At 36.9% G+C, this 27,096-nt stretch overlaps 1 protein-coding gene across 1 annotated transcript in view; it reads right to left on the bottom strand.

The window, feature by feature from the left end:
- Window positions 1-27,096, bottom strand: part of BANK1 (B cell scaffold protein with ankyrin repeats 1) — a 311,535-nt gene that overhangs the window by 166,121 nt on the left and 118,318 nt on the right. Inside the window, exon 7 of the mRNA XM_045056738.1 lies at window positions 22,591-22,696. Coding sequence (XP_044912673.1) covers window positions 22,591-22,696 — 106 coding nt within the window. The remainder of the gene's footprint in view (window positions 1-22,590; window positions 22,697-27,096) is intronic.

Genomic DNA, 27,096 nt, shown 5'->3' on the forward strand with positions numbered 1-27,096 from the left:
TTTAAAAATTTAAAAGATGACTTCGCAAACTGGAAGCTCATGACCATGTAATCCATTTGTTCTCATAAATCACTATCTGGAATCATAAATATTTATTCACTCAAAGTAGAATGACCAGGTGGCTACCATAGTACAAAACAATGAGACACAAAGCAAAGAGAAGATAAAAAGTCAGGAGATCTGCCTTCTAATCCCAGCTCAGCCACAAAATCTATAAAGCTTAAGAAAGTTCCTTCATCTTCCTGGACCTTTGTTTCTTCATTTACAAAATTAGAGGACTGGGGACTTCTGATTTTCTTCTTGGTTAGAGGCCATGTCACAGATGGTTTTAGGGTCACTTTCCCTGGATGTTAATCGGATGCCAATTAAAGGAGTAAGGATGACATTTGTGAAAGTTGAAGAAAGGTAATAATTTTCATTCCTTTCATCACAGGATTTGGAGTCTGATAAAATATTAGTATTTCTATGGGCTGTAAAGTGGAGCATTGCTGGGTGTTGGAATCTGATTGCTCTGTGACAAGAGAAACACCCATGTGACATGTGAGGTGCCATTCTTCACATCCTGTCTTAATAGTAGACATATAATCCTATTTACAATTTCAAGCAACAAAAAATACTGCCAGGGTTATTACATTTCTAAAGCCTTGACAATGTAAATTGAATGCACAAGGGAAATAATGGTCTATCAAATCTCTTTGCTGCAGTTTTGTTATTATCTTTTGAATTACATAAAATAAGAGTGGGAAGTGCATAGATACACATTTTAGTATGAACCTCAATTTTGTATTCACCTCCTTAATTATTCCCATTGCATTCTTGTCACTAAAATAGTCTCTTAAATATTTAAGAGAAAATATTGAAAGCTGTATCCATTTTGTATGTCCCTTGTTAATTATCTCAAGAAACCTCATGTAAGATCTTCTTCTTTTTCTCTTTTTTTTTTTTTTTACAAATGTTTTAGTTAAAATGGTTAAATTCCTAATCGACATTATATTCAAAGCAATCCTGATTTCATTTTAATATATAAAGTTCAAAATCATACCTTTTATTATTATAGACCTTAAAATTCTAAAACTTAATATTTATTTTGAGAGGCAATATTGTGCAGTTAAAGCTTAAACATTGGGGCTTTTGACGAGATCAACCAGGTGCGTTCAGGGTGGTATGGCCGTAGACAAACACTGGGGCTTTTGAACCAGACTGTATGGATCCTAACTCTAACATTTACTAATGGTGTAATTTGGGCAAGTAACTTGAACTTTCTTTGTCTCAATTTTCTCAACCTTTAAATGAGGATAATAATGTCTATCAATAAGCTATTAAACCTAGGTCCAATGTATTCTTTCATACAAACATTTATAGTTGATCCTCATTATTTGGGAATTCCATATTTGCATTTTCTTACTTATAAAAATTTACGTATACCCCCAAATCAAAACTTGTGGCCCTTTTGTGGTCATCTGAAGAAATGTACAGAGCTGTGAAAAATCTGAGTCATTCAAAGTGCATGTTGCCAACAGGTCAGACAAGGCAACACCCTGCCTTAATTTAACTCTTATACTTGAAACAAATGTCTTTTTTGTGGTCTATGTAGTGCCACATGTTTCCCATTTTTGTGGGTTTGTTGGTGGTGGTGATGGTGATTCAGCTGTTGAAAGTGCTCCTCTGGCATAGGACAGAGGTGCTGCCTGGTGATCCTAAGCACAAGAAGGATGTGATGTACTTTATGAAGAAAAAATGTCAGATAGGCTTTGTTCAGGCATGAATTATAGTGATATTTTTGTTGAGTTTAATGTTAGTGAATCAAAAATATATATTAAGTGCTGTGTTTTTAAACAGAAACATGCCTAAAATGAGGTTACATATTGATGGATTGACAGAAATGTGACCACAGGTTTGCAGGAGGCTAACCCTGTATTTCTCCTAGAGCAATGGTTCAGTAATCTCTACTCAGTGACTTTATAGTACGTAACTACTGTGAATAGTGAGAATCAACTATATTTTAACACAATCTAAAGGTCTCTTTTCCTTTTTAGAGAGAGAGAGCTCAGAATTTGTTTCCCATCATGGCCAGGCATTTTCAAAAGCATGGTGCCTTCTCTTCTCTCTTCCACACAGTTAAGGAGGCTCTGAGTTCAATCCTGTGCACAGCTCCTCAGGGGAAAGCCAGGAAAGGCGTGGGGCTAGAGGAGGAAGCTGTGAACATTCTAGCCCATGGTTTCTGAGGCATTCACCTTGGCTGTCTCTGTGTTTAGGGCTTACAAAGTTAAAATCCAAACTGAGCATGGTTAGAGCCCACATTGGCAACCACCATGGAGGCAGAAAGAACAATTCTAGGGCCTTGACGGTGTGTTGTTTATTTTCCTACTTTCCAGGCTTAGGCAAAACAACAGGAAAAACTAGATGAAGGTGAATCCTTATTCTGTTGTTCTCAGATAATATAAATTCCTTTGAGTGATTGTACACCTTTTAAATTTTGGTGAAATCTGTACATTTTGTTGTAACTAAATGCTTAAGACTTGGGAGTTTTGTAAAACTAAAAACAGAGTTCTGAAAGACTGATATTCTAGCATGCAAAACATCTGGATGATGAAGTGACAAGAAGCATGAGAAATGAATGGAGCATGTAACCTTAAATCCAGAGAGTTCACTGCTCACTGAATACCCTAATAGATAGAATCCACCATGAAATGAGCCACAGTGGTAATAAGATGAGGAGAAAGAGGAACAGAGGAAGAAGGAAGAAGAAGGGAAGGAAACATGATAGCTAATGAATGGAGCTGAAAAGTAGGAATTTCAGGTGCATAGTTTCAGAATGAATGTTAGCAGAGCAGCAGAACATTTAAGTGACAGGTTGATGCAAGATGGTCTGATCCCAGTGAAGGAGTGTCTGGGGATGCACTGTAAAGCACCTTATCCAGGGCAGTGGGTCAGGAATGGCCAGGGGAAATAAGGCTACATACAAACAAGTTTGAAGCCATCCATGAGGTGACAATAAACAGTCTGGGAGCTTGGACTCTATGCCTGGAGGTGATGTTGGAAGCAAAAGAAGATGTAGTGTCTTTATTAGCAGTTCTTAGAATGGTACCAATTAAAATTAAATCTCACAACATTTCAATAGGTTTATTATCCATTCCTCACTATCAGACAGTGATAGGTAATAAAAGGAGTGGGGTTGCTCCAAGTTCAACCAATCCAGTCAATCTATGGCTAACCTCTGTTTAAAATAGAAAAAAAAAATATATATGTATATATATATATATATATATATATATATAATAAAATAAGAAATCTCTAGAAACTTTATTTCTATACATGTGTCACTGTATTCTATTTCTCTGCATTCATCTAAAAATGACTTATTAAAATTACCAACTTTATCTCTGCTGACTTTTGACAGTAAAAAAACAAAAAATAAAAAACAAGAACCTAGAAAGAAGCCAGGAAAGAGCCTAGAAAGAGTCAGGAAACCTAGAACAACATAAACGTGGAAACTAGATGGGCTAAGTTGAGATCAGAGAGCTGGCCCCTCTCCAATGAGGCCATGACTTACATGTAGAAAGCTACCCAGTGGCCTTGGTGTGGGTCTTATGTGGAAATTCAAAGGATGTACAGCAGCAAACCAACATATCAGGCAAGGATGCTTGATTTCACTAGTAAGGAATATTCAGCATTTTTGAGAACTTATTATGGTCTTGAGCAACTGGTTTATTCTTTAAATATGTTAAGTAATTTTGACAGTAAAAATGAACTAAAGCAAAGAGGAAAATCTGGGCAGTATGGGGGCAATAAAGGGACTGGTTAGGGCTTAGGTACCTTTGGGAACCATCATATGTAATATAGGGACAGGATAAAAATGGAACAAAAGAATGTTTAGAGGAGCATCTAAGTGTAGGATAGAAAATGAAACATGTTGGAAAAGCCTGTTAGAAGATTTTTTCAGGAGCAAGGAGAAATAACTGATGGTCTGAATTAGAGTGGAGGCAGACAGGAATGGACAGGGAAGGCCAGAAATGTCAGACACTTCAAAAGAAAAGTTAATAGGACTTGATGTTTGAATCTGCTGCTCTGAAAGAAAGAGGTGGATTAAGATAACATGCAGGTTCATGGCTACAAAGTTACAAGGTAACAGAAAGAGAAATTCATCAGGGAAGGTGACAATGATGGGTATGGAGAAGTATAGGGTGCTTATGGGGTAGCCACCACAATAAATTATAAAGCAGTAAGTCAAATTAGACATATGTGTCTTTGAGTAGAAAATATTGGTTATAAACTTAGCTCCCAAGTCACCACAGAAAGCTTGTCCTGTGGAAGAGAAAATATTCTGAAATAAGGCAAAGTCCTTTTTGCCAGAGAAAGTAACATAATCACAGATCTGGGAATTAGGACATGGATTTCTTTAGGAATAATTTAGTTTACTACGCTAAACAGGTGATGTTAATCCAAAAGGCCTGCTCATGAAACAGGAAAGTAGTAATAGCTCTATAATTCAGCATGTCTTAATATTCTAAGCAATATCTGTTTTGCCTTGATCTGATAAATTCAGAGTATATCTCTTAACTGCACAATCAACACATCTTCAGTTTACCAACTAGAATAAGATATTTTAGGAGATTTTTTTACCTAGTAAGTTACAGTTACTTTACAAATCTATTGACCAGCATTCTTCAAACGGATTGCTAGGAATCCCCAAAGATGTGTAGTAAATTTGTTTAGAGCTGGTGACCTCTAAACAACAGAATGTTGGTAAGTGTGACTGTTATTTGTATGCATCACCTGGCTTGGTTATGGTGCCCAATTGTTTGGTCAAACACTAGTCTAGTTGTAACTATGACAGTATATTACAGATGTGATTAACCTTTAAATCAGTAGACTCTGAGTAAAGCAGATTATCCTCCATCATGTGAGCGGGCCTCATCCAATCAGTTGAAGGCCCTGGGGAAAAATACGGAAGATCCCCAAAGAGGAAGAAATTTGGTCTCCAAACTGCCTTTGGACTCAAGACTGCAAAATCAACTTGTGCTGGAATTTCCAGCCTCTGGCCTGCCCTGCACATTTCAGAATTGCCAGCTCCACAATCATGTGAGCCAGTTCCTTAAAATAAACCTCCTCCTGTCTCTCTGTCTCTCTGAATACATCCTATTGGTTCTGTTTCTCTGGAGCATCCTAATTTGGTGAGGAAAATGACTGGTAGTTTTGATAAACCATCACTTAAAGGAACAAGACATAATAACAAGTTCTTCTTTGACTTCCTATCCTTCTAGAATAATACAATGAGTCTTTACACCTGCAGTGATGCTCCAAAGATCTTCTGTAACTATTTGGTAATGGTAGAATCCAGAGAGCAGATGAGTCCCTTTCAGAAGCAAAAGGAGATATTTGGGGGTAGCTTAGTAATAGGGTACTGTTGGGGGTTTCCTCTAGACCTGTCAAGAATTTCAGAGGACAGAAACCCTGGGTTTGAGGACCATTATTACACAACAGCTGCAAAAGTAAGAGGAAGTTCCTTAATGACTTACTCAATTTATAATAAAAAAACATCCTAGTGTGTGTGTGTGTGTGTGTGTGTGTGTGTGTGTGTAACTGAGGCTAACCCATGTACGCATAGTTCTTAATAAAATGGATGTTACAGAGCCTCTTTCCTGTTACCAGTTACTAATGGACAGTATATGTATGTTTTTTCCCTAACCCTATGATAAACTTATAGATTTAACTTATTACTTTTGACCCTGAAAACCCTATATTTTTTGTGTTGGCCCACAGAAGATAAACATAGGTGTCTTGGTTATCTCAGCACAGACAATTCAAGCAGTATATTCAGAAAGCTCATATGCCATTTTTTTTTTCATTCTAATGGCAGATGCCACAGATCGGGGGTAGAAAAGAATAGAAAAGACAAAATAATGACTGCCTTATTTTAATAATGACTGCAAGTAGCTGCCTTATATTTCTACAAAGAAGAGCTCCTTTATATATTACTGGTCTCAGATATTATTAGTCTCAAATATTACTAGTCTATACATATTGGTGACCGAGGTCTTACTGATGTTATTCTTGTAGTTAACTTGGTTGCCATTAACAACTTAACTAATATAGTAAATACTTATCAAGTGCTAGAAACTCTCATAGGCACTGGGCATAAATCTACGAACAAACTAAAGAGATCCCTCCTAAAGGATAGTATTTTCACATGGAGGCAAAATGGGTGATTGGAAGGAAATCATGCACTACAAAACAAAAATCATCATATTTGTAGGATTGCAAAAAAACAACATACAGAGGGCATCAAGATAATTTCAAACTGGCTTCTACAAATTATTTATTAAAGTGGTAATTTTAAATAATTTAGCAAAAATAATTCATCACCTTTCCTCTAAATTTAAGATCGTCTCCCTAGGAAGCTTCCTGACTGCCCTTCTTCCTCTGGGCTCCCACACCTCCCTGGAGCTACAGTTCATTACAGCGTGTAGGGCTGTCATTGTTGAGTGGTTAATACCATGACCATGGCCTCTGGGCTGTTTGGATCCAAGTCCCAGCTCTTCCACTAGTTGGGCAAGTGATACAATGTCTCATCTGTAAAGCAGAGATGAAAAACAGTACTTTCTTCAGGATTCCTGGGAGGAATTAAATGCATTAAAGTAAGGAAAGTGCTTAGAATTAATTGTTCCTCACACAGAGCGCACAAAATGCGAGTGCTAGCTCTTATTAGCAGAGCATATGCTGTATTAATGGCACTTATTTTTGTGATGTTTTCTCTTCCTTTGTCTTTGGGGCCCTCTGCATCTATGGGTTGTATTTTATTTACCTCATATTCCTCTACCTTCCCTCAGTGCCTGGAAGAAAACCTAGTACAAAGCAGAGTCCATTAAACTTCTAAGAATTCATGAGGGTTTTTTTTTTTTAAGATACACACATAAAAATAAATTTTTTAGATAAGTACTCTAAGATTACTTCATTCTGCAACCACACTTTAAATCCCGGGATATGGAGTGATAAACTAAAAACAAATCTGATATCTTGACTTGAATTTTATTCATGTCAATTTTATTTATGTATAGGGCAGTACCACGCATTACTGTTGTTTTTACTCAGTGGTTTTCATTGGTAACTCACAGACCAGTATCATCAGCATCATCTATGAATTTGTGAGAAATGCAAAATTCTTGGGCCCATCCCACACCTACTGTATCAGAAATTCTGAATTGAGCCTGCAAATCTGGATTTTAACAAACTTTTCAAGTAATTCTGATGTCCACTGAAGTTTAAGCAAAATGCTAAATACAAGAAAGAATGGGGGCTTGGATCAAATAAATGAGAGTGGGTAGCTGGGAAAACTGAAGTGAACCTCACAGAAAGCTACACAATGAATGTCTGGAGCAGACATTTTCTCTGTTCTAGTCTCAGTTTCTCAAAGAGATTTCCTAGATTCCCTCTTTTGTCATGGTTTACATATTTTAAAGTATCTTTTCATGTTGTCAAGGGTAAAATAAATTTATCTTTACTTCTTAGAAAAATATACAATCTTACAGCAACCTGAGAAATAAACATTGTTAGAAATAATATTTCCACCAACCACCACACATTATATTCTTACAGAGGTAATCTCCATTCAGATTGTGTGGGTAATGAGCACAGAGGATTTAATTTCTTTTTTTTTTAATTTTTTTTTAGTGTTTATTTATTCTTGAGAGATAGAGACAGCGTAAGCAGGAGAGGGACAGAGAGAGAGGGAGACACAGAATCGGAAGCAGGCTCCAGGCTCTGAACTGTCAGCACAGAGCCCGACTCGGGGCTCAAACCCACAAACTGTGAGATCATGACCTGAGCTGAAGCCGGATACTCAACCGACTGAGCCACCAGGTGCCCCGAGGATTTAATTTCTTATAGCCAGTCAGATATCATGGGTAGAGGTCATGCTTATTTCCAAGATTTCCATTATTGTCAACAATGTCTTCTTCCATAAGGATACAAATTTGTCTTTCCAGCTCACCTTTCTGGCTTCCAGAATGAGCCAAGTCAGGAACTGGTTCTTGGGATTAGAGTGCTGTGAAAATAGCTGTAGACAATGCAGCCTACTGCTTTAGCCTTCAAGCCTCACCTGTTTTTTATTATGTGCTGTTAACTCTGCTCTTGCAGATTCTTGGATTCTCAGCCTAATCTGTTACTTATTTTTTTTACTTACCTGCTCTCCTGTCCCTTGTATATTACACTGCCCTGTTCATAATTTGTCCTGTAAGCTTCCAGTCATTCCTTATTGCCATGTGGATATATCTCAACACAACTTTCAACTTTAGAGATGCTTCAAATGGGGGAAGAGAATATAACAAATGAAATTCAAGTCTACTACAATGGAAAATGAACCTGAGAGGCAGTTAATTAAAACTTTACATAATCCTCTTCTCTGTTTCTTCTGGGTAGTTCTTTATTTGACTCATTAACAACTTGCATTCTCTGAATCAGTGTGTGTTTCCAATTACTTTTAGATGTTTTTGCAGAATTTTGGAGGCCTTGGGGAATTAATAAAAACTATAGTTCTTAACCTAGCCAGTATTTGTTCTACAGATACTATCTATTGATACAGACTTTCAGGAGAAACGGATAGGCCAAGTGATACTTTTGATGCAAAGATTTGGGGAATACCTGGATCCACTGGGGACATTTTGGCATTGAAGAATGATTTTGTAACTTACAAATTATTTTGTGACATTTTCTCATTCTTACTCTCTGAAGTAGGATAAGTCGTGGTTGATCACTTCCTTTTCTCAGAAACATTTTCTTTATTTGCTCTCAAGACATCACACTCCTACTTCAACAAGGGCTCCTTCTCTGTCTCTTGTTATGGAAATTTCTCTTCCAGACCTCTAAATATTGCATTGCCCAGGACTCCACCTTTGCTCTGAACTACCCTCTCTACAGAATGGTCTCATCTGTGCTATGACTGTGAATACCATGATGACCTAGTAGCAGGGCTTCTGGTCATCTGTCAGCAGTATTCTTTATCTGCAAATACCTAAGTAAGGGCACATGTCATTACTTCCACTGCCACCACCAGGCCATCATCACATCTCCCCCGAGGTTATCAGAATGGCCTCCTATCCAGTGTCCCTGCTTCCATTCTTACACACCTATAATCTGTTCTCTACATAGCAGCAAAATACTATTTTTTAAGTGTTTTTATTTATTTTTGAGAGAAAGAGAGATACAGCATGAGCAGGGGAGGGGCAGAGAGAGAGGAAAACACAGAATCTGAAGCAAGCTCCAAGCTCTGAGCTGTCAGTACAGAGCCTGACATGGGGCTCAACCTCGTGAACCATGAGGTGATGATCTGAGCCAAAGGTGGATGCTTAACCGACTGAGCCACCAGGGTGCCCTGCAAAATACTATTTTTTAACATGTAAATTAGATGATACTAAACCATATTATAATCTTTGCATGGCATCTCATCACCTCTCATCTCTCTACCATCTCACTTTATTTCTCTCATAACCAATATTACTATTTGAAGCAATATTTTATTTTGTTGTGATGATTTAATTGCTTATTCTATTGCCCGCATTAAGAGTTTCATGAAGACAGACTTTTCTAGAGTGGCCACCTAGGAGTACCTAGGAGAGTGTCTGGTACTTTGTTTATACTTGTAATATGAATGAATTAATAAGATTGCTTCATAGAATTTTATAGATCCAAATTCTCCTGATTGGGAGACAATATTGCATTCTCAAGCCCATCGTTTTCATCTATAATCACAGATTTCTCAATGATCACAGAATATATGTTGTTATGGTAATCGTAATGGGCATAGTGAGAAAGAATTATGAATGTTGTTGAAATGTGAAGGGCTGACCATTCATAAATGGTTGCTGGACTCAGGATCTCACATTGCTTATCTTCATAGTGTTAGGATACATCCTGAGGCCAGGGATGTTTCTTTGACTCTGTAGGACATACTGTTCTTTCTTACCTATGCTCTCAATGGACTCAAGGCCAGAGGTGCTTCTTGTCTGGGGATAATTCAAGTGCAGGGAAGGCCAAATTTTGCCCTGGTATCAACCTTAATTTTTTTTTTTGCTTCCTTCCTTCCTACATTGCTTCTTTCTTTTCCTTCCTTCCTTCCAAAAAAATTTACACCCTCCAATAACAGTTATGATGCCTATTAGCATAACTGTTGAAACTTTACATCTGGAGAAATATAGAGTCTTTTTAAAAATACTGTAAAAGTGAATAACAGTAGTATAATACTAAAAGAATAGCTTTTTTTTGGTTATTCAAGTGAAAAACATTTTAAAGGATTCAAAGTGGTTGTTTTATTTATTATTACTTGATACAAACTTTACCATTAGTTCATGAAATTAACTTGAGAGTATGCTACAAAATGTCCTTAGTAGGAGATATGAAAATCTATACATGTAGGTTGAGTTATCAAGAAAATGAAATGGGAAAATTTGTAATTTTACAGTTAATTTACATACCAAATCTCCAGTTTACCAATCACTACAAGTTTTGATAGTGTGTTATATGTAAATATTTCCCTAATTTAGTGAATTTATTGAATGGTGATGTGCTTGTAACATTTAAAGTGAGTTTATGTGACTATATATTTTTTCTGCCACCTACTACTTCTTATCTCAGAATAAGGAATAATCTTGATCATTTATTTTCCTTTTAGATTGCTTATTTCATTGCTTCTGATTTTCTTCTTAAGTGATTTAAACTGAAAACACATACCAGCTTTCAGTTATGGAATGAATAGGCACAGCATAAGGAATATAGACAATGATATTGTAATAGCAATGTATCCAGACAGAGGGTACCTACACTTGTGGTAACCACAGCATAATGTAGAAACTTGCTGCATCATTATGTTGTACACCTGAAACTAATGCAACACTGTGTGTCAACTATACTCAAAAGAATTTTAAAAAGAACACTAGAAAGGTCCATACAGCTTCATGTTTTGCAAAATTCATATTTTGGGAAGACAGTGAATTAAAAATTATTTTTGTAAAAATATCCCTAATGTTGATTCTATCTGTTCCTAATTTTCTCTTCAGGGAGTAAGAACAGTATTTCCTCATTGTGAAAACTCTTTTTCCATATAGAACACATTATACAGTATAAGATACATTATAATTACATTACATGGCTCAATACCATAGGTATCAAGGAAAGGAACAATCAAAAATAATTAAAAATCATAATTTTAATGTAGTATTTTTGGTGTTAACAAGACCATAAAATAATCAGAAATAAATCTGATAAAAGTTTTCAAGAATTTATAAAAATACAATTTTTTTGAAAGCTATAATAAAAAAGACCCAAATAAATAGAGTATCATATTTACGGTCAGAAAGAGTTAAGTACGACAAAAGTGGCAATTTTAATGAAATTAATATATAATTTTACTTCAATTTTATTAGGGGTTTTGATGGAATTTGACCAGTGGATCCTAAATATCAAGGATAAATAAAGGAAAAAGAAGAGCAAAGTTAATTTTAAGTGCAGGTGGAGACCAGCTCTAATAGATATCAAGTTTTATAATGAATTTAATTATATGCTTACATAAAATACCATATAAACTGAAAAACAAGGAACAAATTAAGTGGATATGTACAATGTATAAAACTGGCAAATAGTTAGTATCCAGCATATACATACTGAAAACGAAAAAAGAAATACCGAATTCAATAAGAAAAAGATAGCAGTCATTAGAAATACATGAAGTCTATGAAATGGAAATTCACTGGAGAAAAATAAAACTTCAAATAGAATAAAAGATGCACAGCTATATTAGTAATAACAATATTAATTAAAGATATCATTTCACACCTGTCAGACTGGCAGGCAGGAGTGAAAATGACCAAGGCATAATGGCACAGACAGCATTTTACTTATTATAAATGAAGTGACAGGGAACTAAACCCAGAATTTACTAAACTCAACTTGAAAAGAAAAGAGGATGGTGCAACAATATAACAGTTTTGATTAATACAGCGTTATGGCCATACTTTCAAAGAACCGTAGATATCTGTGTGTAATTTCCATGGCTCACCATTAGGGTAAGTCAATACCAAGTGTACCCTATCAGTTCCTTATGACTATCTTCTCCACTGTGTCCTAACCTCCAATTTTTTTCAGCTAAAATATGGAGTAATAAATAATAAATTTTTAATAAATAAAAAAAACTTCAGCAAGTAATTGTAGAATCGTCCTCAGGGACAGACATCTGGAATAATACCTGATTGTTAAATTTACCTCTCAGTGCATCTCTAGAAGTGTTTCTATGGAAGTTCTTAGCAACCTAACATTTCTTTCCCAAACTCTCTTGTTCAATTAATTCCACATTAGATATAAAAGCCTCTCAAATCTTATCATGAATTTAATGTCAACACTATAAAAATATGGTGCAAGAGACACAGGAGTCAACATGGCGGACAAGTAGGGGGACTCAAAATTCCCTCGTCCCTCAAACCCAGCAGTATTGAGGCCAGAAGACTTGGAATTACAGGAATCCAGGCTACAGAGTGGCAGAAACATCTCCAGGGGCCCACAGAGCCACTTGGCAGGTCACAGGTGCATGACTGAAAACTGGGAGAGATAAAATAGGCAGCATAGGAACGGAGGGAAGGGATACCCTTCTGTGGGGAGACAAAAGGAAGAGAAAGAGAGGATGTGGAAGTGTAGGATTGTATTTGGACAAGAGAAAAACCACAGATCAGGGAATGGAAAAACGGAGAAAGAACCAATTTCTAACCGCAGGGCTTTCTCTGATCTGGGGCCTGCAGCTCTGTGTGTGCACTTGGGGAGGAAGAGAGGCAGTCCCGGGCTTGGTACCCAGCTCAGAGGCGCAGTCAAAGAGAGCAATCCCCTCCCTTGAGTGCTGTGGGAAGAAGGCAAATAGCTGCTCCAAGGACAAAGGATCCTGCAGGCGCCTGTCGGCCAGATGCCCTTTGTTAGCTGGGTGGAGTGGCACTCCCCGGAATCGGGGTACGCAGAGCAGGATCCTTTAAGACATCCGGGTTTGAATCCAGCCAAGCACTTAGGAGGCTCAGGAGACTAGAGTGGGACAAACTGGCCTGCTCATACCTGCGTGGTGCTGTGAGAATGGCCTGAACAGAGTGGTTTAGGACACCCCGTCCGGGGAGGAGAGACTGGGTGTCACCATTTTTCTTCCCATCACCAACAAGGTGGGTTTAAGGAACAGACAGCAGGCCCTTTCTACACCAAACTATGCCTCTCTGTGCCTGGTAACTGCGTATCTATCTAACAGAGCAAGATTGAAACTGACTGAACCAGCCTCTCTTCCGCAGCCACTGGTTCCAAGGCACCATCAGATATTAGTCCAGTGGTGGTACATTTTCTGATTTGATTCTTGGTCTCTCTCTCTCTCTATATATATATATATTGCGCCACCCCTCCCCCATTCCTTTTTTTTCCTCTTATTTCTTCCCTTCTCTAGTCTGGTTGTTCCACTTGTTGGTTTGTTTAAGCAGAGATTTTTAATCTATTCTTTTTATACCTCTTCTATATCTTCTTCTTCTTTATTTTCCTCTCTCTCTCTCTCTCTCTCTCTCTCTCTCTCTCTCTCTGGATTAAGCTGTATAGTTTCTCTGATTCTCTGCCTGGTCAATTTTTTTTCTTTTCCCCCACCCCTGCCATTTCTCTCTTTGCATGGGATAAGGTCTCTTCCACCACCCCAGCCTTTTTAAGATTTTTTCCAGGGTTACTTCAAAGAACAAATCAAAGCACACCTGGTGGAAGGTCCAAACCACCATTACCAGTAGGAAGATAAAGCAACCAGAGTCACAACAACAGAGAGCATGCAACACACTCCAAAAATACCTCCTGAAAGGCCAGGCCCTGGACAGCATACGGCCCCTTCATAATACAGTAGTGCTCACAGATGCAGAACACATAGCAAGCTATTAAAACACCTAAGGGACAGGAGACTAGCCAAAATGGCAAAATGGAAGAATTCTCCTCAGAAGAAATTCCAGGAAAAATGAAAGCTAGAGAATTGCTCAAAGCAGATATAAAGGATATATCTGAGCAAGAATTTAGAATAATAGTATAAGATTAATAGCTGGGCTTGAAAAAAGCATAGAAGACAGCAGAGAATCTACTGCTGCAGAGAACAAAGAATAAAGAAATAGTCATGACAAATTAAGAAATGCTGAAATAGAGACGTAAAACAAACTAGATGCAGTGACAGCAAGGATGGAAGAGGCTGAGGAGAGTGTAGTGAAATGGAAGATAAAATTATGGAAAATGATGAAGCTGAGAAAAAGGGGTATAAGAAAATACTAGACCATGAGGGGAAAATTAGAGAACTAAGTGATTCAATGAAACATAATAACATCCATATCATAGGAGTTCCAGAAGAAGAAGAGAGAGAAAGGGGCAGAAGGTTTACATGAACAAATGATAGCTGAGAATTTCCCTAATCTGGGCAAGGAAGCAGACATCCAACTCCAGAAGGCACAGAGAACTCCCTTCAGATTTAACAGTAATAGGTCAACTCCACTGCATATCATAGTGAGACTGGCAAAATACAAAGATAAAGAGAGAATTCTGAAAGCAGCTAGGGACAAATGGCCTTAACCTACAAAGGTGGACATGTAAGGGTAGCAGACCTATCCACTGAAACTCGGCAGGCCTGAAGGGAGTGGCAGGAAATATTTAATGTGCTGAACAGGAAAAATATGCAGCCAAGAATCTTTTATTCAACAATGATGTCATTCAGAACAGAAGGAGAAATATAGGCTTTTCTAGACAAACAAGAACTGATGGAGTTCATGACCACTAAACCCGCCCTGCAAGAGATCCTAAGGGGGACTCTGTGAGTGGAATGCTGCAAAGACTACAAAGGACCAGAGACATCACCACAAGCATGAAATCTACAGATAACACAATGACACTAAATCCATATCTTCTGATAGTAAGTTTGAATGTAAACAGACTAAATGCTGCAATCAAAATGCATAGGGTATCAGAATGGATAAAAAAATAAGATCCATCTATATGCTGTCTATAAGAGACCCATTTTAGACCTTAGGACACATTCAAATTGAAAGTGAGTGGATGCAGAACCATCTATCATGCTACCGGAAGTCAAAAGAAAGGTGGAGTAGCCATACTTATATCATACAAACTAGATTTTTAAACAAAAGGCTGTAACAAGAGATGAAGAAGGGCATTATATCATAATCACAGGGTCTATCCATCAAGAAGAGTTAACAGTTGTAAATGTGTATGCTCCCAACTTGAGAGTACCCAAATATATAAATCAATCACAAACATAAGCTATCTTATTGATAAGAATATGGTAACTGAAGGGGACTTTAATACTCCACATACAACAATGGACAGATCATTTAAGCATAAAATCAATCAAGAAACAATGGTCTTGAATGATACACTGGACCAGATAGACTTGACAGATATATTTAGAACTTTTCATCCAAAAGAAGTGGAATACACATTATTCTTGAGTGCACATGGAACATTCTTCAAGATAGATCACATACTGGGTCACAAAACAGCCCTCAATAAATATAAAAGAATTGAGGTCATACCATGCATATTTTCAGAACACAATGTTATGAAACTTAAAATCAACCACAAGAAAAAATTAGGAAAGCCTCCAAATGCATGGATGTTAAAGAACATCCTACTAAAGAATGAATGGGTCAGCCAGGCAATTAAAGACAAAATTTAAAAATACATGAAAGCAAATGAAAATGAACACATGACAGTCCAAAATCTTTGGGATACAGCAAAGGCAGTCTTAAGAGGAAAATACATTGCAATCCATGCCTATCTCAACAGACAAGAAAAATCCCAAATACAAAACCTAATAGCATGCCGAAAGGAACTAGCAGCAGAACAGCAAAAAAAACCCAAAGCCAGCAGAAGAGAATAATAAAGATTAGAGCAGAAATAAACAGTATAGAATCCAAAAACAACAACAACAACAAAAATAAAAACAGTAGAACAGATCAATAAATCTAAGACCTGGTGTTTTGAAAAGATAAACAAAATTGATAAACCCCTAGCCAGACTTCTCAAAAAGAAAAGGGAGAGGACCCAAATGGATAAAATCACAACTGAAAGGAACAGATCACAATGAACATCACAGAAATACAAACAATTATTAGAGAATACTATGAAAAATTATATGCCAACCAACTAGACAACCTGGAAGAAATGGACAAATTCCAAGACACCCACACACTACCAAAACTCAAACAGGAAGAAACAGAAAATTTGAACAGACCCATAACCAGTGAAGAAATTGCATCAGTTATCAAAAATCTCCCACCAAATGAGTCCTGGGCCAGATGGCTTCCCAGGGGAATTCAACCAGACATCTAAAACAGAGCTAATACCTATCCTTCTTAACCTGTTCTGAAAAATAGAAATGGAAGGAAAACTTCTGGACTCATTCTGTGAAGCCAGCATTACCTTGATTCCCAAACCAGACAGAAACCCCACTAAAAAGGAGAATTACAGGCCTGTATCCCTGATGAACATCGATGTAAAAATTCTCAACAAGATAATAGCAAATTGAGTTCAACACTGTATTAAAAGAATTATTTGGGGCGCCTGTGTGGCGCAGTCGGTTAAGCGTCCGACTTCAGCCAGGTCACGATCTCACGGTCCGTGAGTTCGAGCCCCGCGTCAGGCTCTGGGCTGATGGCTCGGAGCCTGGAGCCTGTTTCCGATTCTGTGTCTCCCTCTCTCTCTGCCCCTCCCCCGTTCATGCTCTGTCTCTCTCTGTCCCAAAAATAAATAAACGTTAAAAAAAAAATTAAAAGAATTATTCACCATGATCAAATGGGATTCATTCCTGGGCTGCAGGGCTGGTTCAATATTTGCAAATCAATCGATGTGATACATCACATCAATAAAAGGAAGGACAAGAACCGCATGATCCTGTCAATAGATGCGGAAAAGGCATTTGACAAAATACAGCATCCTTTCTTAATAAGAACCCTCAAGAAAATCTAGATAGAAGGAACATACCTTAAATCATAAACACCATATATGAAAAGCCTGCAGCTAATATAATCCTCAAACTGAGAGCTTTCCCCCTGAGATCAGGAACATAATAGGGATGTCCACTCTCACCACTGTTGTTTAACATAGTGTTGGAAGTCTCAGCCTCAGCAATCAGACAACAAAATGAAATAAAAGGTTTTCAAATTGACAAAGAAGAAGTCAAACTTTGACTTTTTGCAGATGACATGATACTTTACATGGAAAATCCAAGACTCCCCCAAAAAGCTGCTAGAACTGACGAATTCAGCAAAGTCACAGGATACAAAATCAATGTATAGAAATTGTTTGCATTTCTATACATCTATAATGAAGCAACAGGAAGAGAAATCAAGAAATCAATCCAATTTACAATTGCACTGAGAACCATAAAATACCTAGGAATAAACCTAACCAAAGATGTGAAAGATATTATGCTGAAAACTATAGAAAACTTATGAAGGAAATTGAAGAAGACACAAAGAAACAGAAAAACATTCGCTGCTCATGGACTGGAAGAACAAATATTGTTAAAATATCAATATTACCCAAAGCAATCTACACATTCAGTGCAATCCCAATTGAAATTGCACTGGCATTCATCTCAAAGCTAGAACAAACAATCCTAAAATTTGTATGGAACCACACAAGACCCTGAGTAGCCAAAGGAATGTTGAAAAAGAAAACCAAAGAGGGAGGCATCACAATCCTGGACTTTAGCTTCTACTACAAAGCTATAATCTTTGAGACAGTATGGTATTGGCACAAAAACAGACACACAAAACACTGGAACAGAATAGAGGACCCAGAACTAGGCCCACAAATGCATGGCCAGCTAATCTTTGACAAAGCAGGGAAGAGTAGAGCATGGAAATAGATAGTCTCTTTAGCAAATGATGCTGGGAGAACTGGACAGCAACATGCAGAAGAATGAAACTAGACTACTTCCTTACACCATTCACAAAAACAAACTCAAAATGGATGAGGGACCTGGATGTGAGACAGGAAACCATCAAACCCCTAGAGGAGAAAGCAGGAAAAAACCTCTCTGATCTCAGCCACAGAAATTTCTTACTTGACACATCTCCAAAGGCAAGGGAATTAAAAACAAAAATGAACTACTGGGACCTCATCAAGATAAAAATCTTCTACACTGCAAAGAAAACAATCAACAAAACTAAAAGGCAACTGACAGAATGGGAGAAGATATTTGCAAATGACATATCATATAAAAAGTTAATATCGGGGCGCCTGGGTGGCTCAGTCGGTTAAGCGGCCGACTTCGGCTCAGGTCATGATCTTGCGGTCCGTGAGTTCGAGCCCCGCGTCGGGCTCTGTGTTGACAGCTCAGAGCCTGGAGCCTGTTTTGGATTCTGTGTCTCCCTCTCTCTGACCCTCCCCCGTTCATGCTCTGTCTCTCTCTGTCTCAAAAATAAATAAACGTTAAAAAATTAAAAAAAAAAGTTAATATCCAAAATCTATAAAGAATTTAACAAACTCAATCTCTGAAAAGCAAATAATCCAGTGAAGAAATGGGCAGAAGACATGAATAGACACTTTTCCAAAGAAGACATCTAGGTGGCCAGCAGACATATGAAAAGATGCTCAACATCACTCGTCATCAGGGAAACACAAATCAAAGCCACACTGAGATACTACCTCACACCAGTCAGAGTGGCTAAAACTAACAACTCAGGAAACAACAGATGTTGGTGAGGATATGGAGAAATGGGAACCCTCTTGCACTGCTGGTGGGAATGCAAATTGGTGCAGCCGCTCTGGAAAACAGTGTGGAGGTTCCTCAAAAAATTAGAAATAGAACTTCGCTATGACTGAGCAATAATAGCACTACCAGGAATTTATCCAAAGCATACAGGAGTGTTGATTCATAGGGGCACATGTACCCCAATGTTTATAGCAGTGCTTTCAACAATAGCCAAATTATGGAAAGAGCCAAAGTGTTCATCAACTGACGAATGGATAAAGAATGTGGTTTATATATACAATGGAATACTACTTGGCAATAAGAAAGAAAAATCCAGCCATTTGCAACAATGTGGATGGAACTGGAGGGTGTTATGCTAAATGAAATCAGTCAGTCAGCGAAAGACAAATATCATATGTTTTCACTTATATGTACAACTTGAGAAACTTAAAAGAAGACCATGGAGGAAGGGAAGGGGAAAAAACAGTTTCAAACAGAGAGGGAGGCAAACCATAAGAGATTCATAAATACAGAGAACAAACCAAGAGAGTCATGGGGGAGGCGGGGGAGAGGGGAAAATGGGTGATGGCCACTGAGAAGGGCACTTGTTGGGATGAGCACTGGGTTTGTATACAAGTGATGAATCATGGGAATCTACCCCCAGAACCAAGAGCACACTGTATACACTGTACATTAGCTAACTTGATGAGAAATTATACAAAAAAAAATAAATCAATAAAAATATGGTGCAAGGTCTTAAGGACCAGAAATATATATTTTTAAGTTTATTTATCTATTTTGAGAGTGAGAGAGCACGAGCAGGGGAGGAGCAGAGAGAGAGAGAGGGGGAGAGAGAAAGAGAGAGAGAAAGAATCTGTCTGTGCAGAGCCTAACACGTCTTGAACTCACCAACCATGAGATCATGACCTGAGCCAAAATCAAGGGCCAGACAGTTAACTGACTGACCCACCCAGGTGCCCCTTAAACTCCAAATATTTTGAAGCTGACACTAATGCAAGATTATGAGGCCAAGGAGGCAAGAAATACATGAGTTCAGTCATATTCATGTCCATTTTGCATATTTTTGTTCTGTGATTTGCATTTTGTTATTCTGTACTTCTACTAGGAATGAAAGCTTGATGTTATTAAGGTTTTTTGCTTCCATTATAGGTTTAATAGCATCTATCATCTAGCAATACTCAGTAATGAGGGATCTGAACGAATCACCTAGATTATATTCAACTTTCCCCTTGTAGCTTCTTTTCAAAAATGCAATTGTTCTATAAAAATATTTTTCAAATACAGGTTCATCATTAAATTTTAATAATGGTTTAAAACTTTTACGTGCTACTAACTTTCCAACCTCTGTAAAGAGAGTGTAATATTTTCTTTACGCCAAAGATCCCATCCCAGATTCTTCATTAATGGGGAGGTATGGTTTAGGCATCAAAGGTTCTAAAAGCTCCTCAGCTAATTATAATATGCACCAAGTTCGAGAACCACTGCTCTAAACCCTTAACACTCTGTGAAAGGTCTAGCACCATCAGCATCTGCTTTACCTGGAAGTTTATCAGAAAAACAGAAGCTGGACTTCTTCCACATTACCAGGAACTCTGATTTAACCCATCCAGAATTATTTTCCTATGAAAATAAGGGATGAGAACTCTTCCATCCTTTCTAACTCTAAAATTCACATTGTATAATCTAAGCTAGATATTGAGAGGCAGTTTTAAACTTAACTAGAATTCTTAACCCATAAAAGTGAAGGACCATACCATCCTCTCCAATCTCACAATTCTTATTCCACAAACCTAAAGAAACACAACGCTGAAGGAACTTGTTAAAACTGTGTCATAATCCCATCCTCATACCTTTCCATGCACTTTCTTAAGCCTAGAATTTTTCTGTTCCCTTTCTCTTTCCTCATTGGAACACATCATTCAAGACCCATGTAAAATCCTACCTCCTTTATGAAGCACGTCCTGAAAAATAATACAGCTTTTCTCTAAAATTCTATTGTTGATGTAATCAATTCCACAGAGTTTAGTACATTGTTTCTATTATGACTTACAAATTCTCTCGTTTTCCTAATTAAATGATGAGCGTCTTAAGTGAGAAATCATGTTATGTTTCTTTTCTAACCTAACTTCAGGTCTAACCTTTGTGAGTTATATATTGTTCAAATGTATGTGGAAATATTAAAGTGAGTTTTCACCACTCTCACAAGATTACTTATTCAAAACTAGTGCATTATTACCCCTTCCGCATAATGCAAACTCATAATGTAAACATCTTACAGGTTCTTGCACATGGAGGTAAAACACAACTGGCTGTGCCTTAAGACTTCTATTCTTTTCTTCCTGCTTCCCTGAGGCTTGCCAGCCTGATGAAAAAATTGCCTCAAACAGCACAGAAAGTACAGAAAAAGCCTCTGCTAAATAGTCCTACAGTATACCCGCACTAGACCTCTCATATTCTTTAGCTCCATGCCTGTCTTATGCATCATTACATCCCTATCATAGTGTTTGGCACATACTGGGTATATAAGCGAATTATAAACAGCGTGTCAACAAACTATGTAGGAGCAGGCAATTTTGAAAATATACTGCTGAGTTCATGATAAAATGCAGAAGTATGATTTTTCTCATAGTAGCTCCTTTATATACTTTTCTCCATATGTAAATGTATATTTCTTCTTATGACACAAATAATACAGTCATTGTAGAAAACACAGATAAAGAAAGTAAAATGAAAAAAAAAAGATGTACTACCTGAAATTGCACAACTAAACATAACTATTGTTAACAGGTGCCTGTCTGCCCAGACCATCTCTCTCTCTCTCTCTCTCTCTCTCTCTCTCTCTCTCTCCATATACATATAATATACATATATAAACATACATACTACTGTTTTAAATTATTTTTTAATGTTTATTTATTTTTTTTTTAATTTTTTTTTCAACGTTTATTTATTTTTGGGACAGAGAGAGACAGAGCATGAACGGGGGAGGGGCAGAGAGAGAGGGAGACACAGAATCGGAAACAGGCTCCAGGCTCCGAGCCATCAGCCCAGAGCCTGACGCGGGGCTCGAACTCACGGACCGCGAGATCGTGACCTGGCTGAAGTCGGACGCTTAACCGACTGCGCCACCCAGGCGCCCCTGTTTATTTATTTTTGAGAGAGAGACAAGTGCGAGCAGGGGAGAGGCAGAGAGAGAGAAGGGACACAATCTGAAGTAGGCTCCAGGCTCTGAGCTGTCAGCACGGAGCCTGACATGGGGCTTGAACCCACCAACCCTGAGATCATGATCTGAGCCAGTGCTTAACCTACTTAGCCACCCAGGTGCCCCAAACATATGTACTATTTTAAGCAGCAAATCATACTCTATCTACTGCTATGTACCCTGCTTTTATTCAATTAAGTATATATCAAAGTGTCATTCCAGCCAACAAATCAATTAATAATAAAAGTTGTTTATGATGGTTGCATTAATGGATGCGCCAAAATTTATTTAATCAATTACCAATTTTTGGAAGATTAAGTTATTTTTACCTTTGGTAATTATAAATAATGCTATGATGAATAGTCTCCATTACCAATTATCTAAACATTTCCTTAGAATAAAAATCAGGAAGTAGGTTCGCTGATTTTAAAAATTATGCACGTTTTTAGGGCTTGAGATAAAAAAAAGTAAAAATTTACCAAATGGACCCTTAGAAGTTTGTTATAAATGTGCTCTCGCCAGGGGATAGGAATTGGCTAAAGTCAACAATGCAGCTACCTATATTCTTAGAGATAATATTTAAATAGTTGCACAGAGTAAATAATTGATGCAGTTGGAAAATACTCACATTCTTTTTGAGGGTTGATGTTAGGTTGGAGCGACTGAAATTCATAATATGGTATTTCATGCTTGAATACGGACGTGAGAATATCATCAAGTTCGTCAATGTCTTTCTGTTTTCAAATGAAAAGGAGAATTTTTCTTAGTTAAATTATTTACACACAAACTCATCTTAGTGCAACATAATAAAAATTATTAGCTAGAGTAAATACTGGTTAATCTTTCTAATAATACTGATAACCTCTTTTGAAAGAATAATACAAAACATTAGAGGTTTGCCTAAAAGTCAGTTATTAAAACAGTAGAAAAATAAATGCAATAAATAAAAGCCTTTGTGTCTGCATGAATAGCTTTACTTAAATAGTTACTAATTAAAAAAAAAAGTACTATTGCAGGTCAATGGCAACACTGAACTTTGTTTCAAAAATAAACTTCTGTTAAAATACATGTTACATTTTAACAAATGAAATAATAAAATGATGAGTCTCATTCTTCAACTTAAAGGTCAGATATTCTACTTCCCCAAACTGAGCATTTGGGGATGAGCTGTGTAGAATCCTACTACTGATGACAAACCTATTACAGAGGCCACCTTTCTCCTAAAACTGTGTTTTGTGAAGCTACAGTTGGGACCAAGTGGATGTGAGATATAGGTAACTGTATCTGAAGACATGTACCAATCAACAAGGCCATGGAGCGGGGAGAGGATTGTAAAACAAACGTTCATACTTTTGACATGACTTCCAAATAAAATTAGACTTATTGTCAATACATAGTCACAGAAATTAAATGACTAGATTGAGAAAAAAGACATTTTTATTACTCTATATCTTTATTTTTCAATAAATCTAGGTGCCTTAAATAATAAAGTGTTTCAGCCTTCTCTGGATTTTTTAAAAGTCCTCCTTAGAAGTGGGGAGAAAGGGTGAAGTCTTCTCAACTTACAGCTATAGAATGCTAAATAAAACCAATATGAATATACTTAATGCTATGGACTATGTGAAACCATTAGCTGTGGGCCATTTTTTTTTTTTGTAAAGGAAGGGGAGATTTGACAACAAGCTTTGCTTTCAAGAAAGTCATAGTCATCCAATTACACACGGGCGGTGAACTGAATTCTAGGTACTATGATAGAAAGTCTTTCTGGGTCAAGTACAGTGCAGGCAAGAGGGAGGCGGCTCAATCCCACACAGGATGAAATGGTCAGAAAAGGCTTTATAGAGGAGATGAGCTACGCTGAGATTGCCATGCATATAAAGAGCATTCTGGACTAAAGAAACAAATTGCATATAGTCATGGAGGTATCATAAAGCATGATCTGGTTCATGATTTTAGGGGTTTCCACAAGACTGCAGAAGGAGAGAGAAGGAAGTGGACATTTCAAAAAAAGTGGACATTTTTATATGTAATAAAAAGTTTGTAATTAATCCTGTAAGCAAGAAGGAGTTATTTAAGGCCTATAATACTTAACACGGAAATGTTTATTATGTGTATAAAATTAAGCTTATTTAAGTTTAAGGATGACTATGAATGCTTATGTGGCTGGATACTGATATTGAATGGAACCTATCCTATAAATATCAATGTGACAATTTTATATCAGTAATTACTCAGCCTTTTCAGGAAGCCTTTGATACGAGTGGTGGGGCAAAACATTACTGGCAATAAATTTACACTTTCTTTATATTAAAGCTCAAAAAGAACATGTCTTAGCCTTAGGAACTGATGAAAGGGATTATGAAAATATTAAAATCATAAAATCAGTTTGAAAATTTTCTTTAAAAATTGTGTCATTGGCCACGGATTCTCCACAGGCTATGATCTAGTCAGTGATACTTCTGTAGGAGGAGATAAACTTACTATTTCTTCCCTAAAGTATACAAGATTTCATATGGAAAGATTGGCATGTCATTGAGTTACTACACTCATGTATAAGTTAGGCATATGATAACCTCTGAGATTCCTTCTAGCTCTGAGATTGTGAGACACAGATGAGAATTCAAAAGAGCAGGCATTCCCAGTAGGAATCTGAGAAGTACCATTTCTTCCCCTAAGGCACTGTGACACTTTAATGTGAAAAAGGCTACAGCTTATACCATTGAATTTTAAAAAAAATGAAGTAGCAGTGTTTTTAAAATCAGAAGAAGAAAAAAAACCCTCACCATGTAGACATGTATTTAACTAGGAGAGACTACATACACCTTTCACATTCCAGCTTACCATAAATCGTTGAATCACTTCTATTTTCAAATTCATAATTGTATTACTAGTATTATGCCCCCCCCCCCCCCCACTAAATGGTATAGGACATAAGATTTCACATTCTGTGAAAATCACAGAAATGGCTGCTAAAAATAATTCCAAAAGGATTTCTCCTTGGAAGGTATTCTAACTAGAAAAATCTGATACAAATAGTTATGCTTATTTTTAAATTTTAAGGACACAAATAGTCATCCTTTCTAATAAACACTGGCATTGAAATTTGAAAATGCCATAGATTTTCCTCTCCTTAAAATAAATTGTGCAACACAAAACATACTTAATGAAATTGATGCAATTGTTCAAATAGAGATTAAAATAGAGTAGCTTAATATTTATTCAGCAATATTCACAACATCCTAAAATTTTAGTTATTAATGAGTAATCTTATGTGAAAGTAAGAGTAGAATAAAATGATAAAATCATGTTGATGCTAGTATTTGGTTATAGGAAAAATTACACATATAAGTAATATATATACATATGCATTTTTGTGTAGATCTATACCTATCAAGAATATTAGAAAAAGAAATCAGAAAAAACTAAGATATGAAATAGAAAGATATTACAAAATAATAAAAACTTTGTACATATGAAATTAATACATGACTTTTTCCAGAATTCTTTCAGTGTCCTGTGATGAAATACGGGATTGATTAATGTACTTTAAAAAAAATTATTAACATACATATTTATAAATCACAACTCCATCGGAATCTGAATCACTCAATATTATATATATCTGCATATATCTGAATCTGAATCACTCAATATTATATATACATGCATATATATGTGTGCATTATACATATATGCATATGTATAATATGCATACATATACATATATAAAGTTATCTCTAATAAACAACTTTCTCATAAGTATTCCTTCCTAAAAGAGAAAAATATATAAAATATCTGTTTTAAAAGATAGTTAGAATTACAGAAATCCAAATCTGAGAAGATGGAGTAGTTGTATTTTCTCCTTTTCTTCTCCTTAAATACAACTAAAATGTCCACATTTCAATAGAAAATCAGTTGTTATGCAAAGAACCAGAAAGGAGCGCCTGGGTGGCTCAGTCGGTTGAGTCTCTGACTTTGGCTCAGGTCATGATCTCACGTTCATGGGTTCAGGCCCCACATTGGGTTCTGTGCTGACAGCTCAGAGCCTGGAGCCGGCTTTGGATTCTGTGTCTCCCTCTCTTTCTGTACCTCCCCTGCTTGAACTCTGTCTCTCAAAAAATAAAATAAAACATCAAAGAACCAGGAAGATCTCTAAGTGAATAAAAAGAGACAATCAATAAATGCCAATACCAAGAGGACAAAGATTTTAGAATTATCTTAAAAAGAGTTAAAAAAAGACATGAAAAAATGTTTCAACAAGCAATTATGGTAATTCTTGAAATAAATTAAAAGAAAAAAAAAGCCTCAGTTGGGATGTGTAGGTGGTTCAGTCAGTTAGGTGTCCAACTCTTGATTTTGGCTCAGGTCTTGATCTCATGGTCCTGAAATCAAGCCCAGCATTGGGCTCTGCGATGAGTGCAGAGATCCTCTCTAGGCTTAAAATTCTCCCTCTCCCTCTGCCCCTCCTCATGTGCACACTTTGTCTCTCTCTCTCTCTTTCTCTCTCTCTCTCTCTCGAAGGAGAAGAAGAAGAAGAAAAAGAAGAAGGAGAAGGAGAAGAAGATGAAGGAGAAGGAGAAGGAGAAGGAGAAGAAAGCCTCAGCAAGAAAATACAAAGTTTCAGTAAAGAAATAGAAGGTATAAACAAGGATCAATTGGAATTTTTAGAACTGAGAAATACAACAATCCAAAAAGCTCAGTGAATGGGCTCAGCAGCAGAATGAAAAGGGCAAAGGAAAGAAACTTGGAAATAGGACAATGAAAAATACTCAATCTGAACAACAGAGACAAAACAGTGAAAACAAACAAACAAACAAACAAAAGGTCAGGGACCTGTGAGATTATAACAAAAGGTTTAACATTGCTGTGATCAGAATCCCAGGAGGAGAGGAGAGAGAGGATGTGGATGAAAAAGTACACAAAGAAATAATGGCTGATAACTTCCTGGATTTAGCAAGAGACAAACACTACAGACTGAAGAAACTGAGCAAACCACAAACAGGTTAAAGCCAAAGAATTCCATGCCAAGAAACATCATAATTATATTTCTGAAAATTAAAGACAAAGAAAGAAAAATTTTTGGAAGAAGCTAAAGAGAAACAAAGCCTTACCCTATAGGGTAAAAACAATTAGA

This window comes from Felis catus, chromosome B1 (genome assembly GCF_018350175.1).
Source record: "Felis catus isolate Fca126 chromosome B1, F.catus_Fca126_mat1.0, whole genome shotgun sequence".
Lineage (NCBI taxonomy): Eukaryota > Metazoa > Chordata > Mammalia > Carnivora > Felidae > Felis > Felis catus.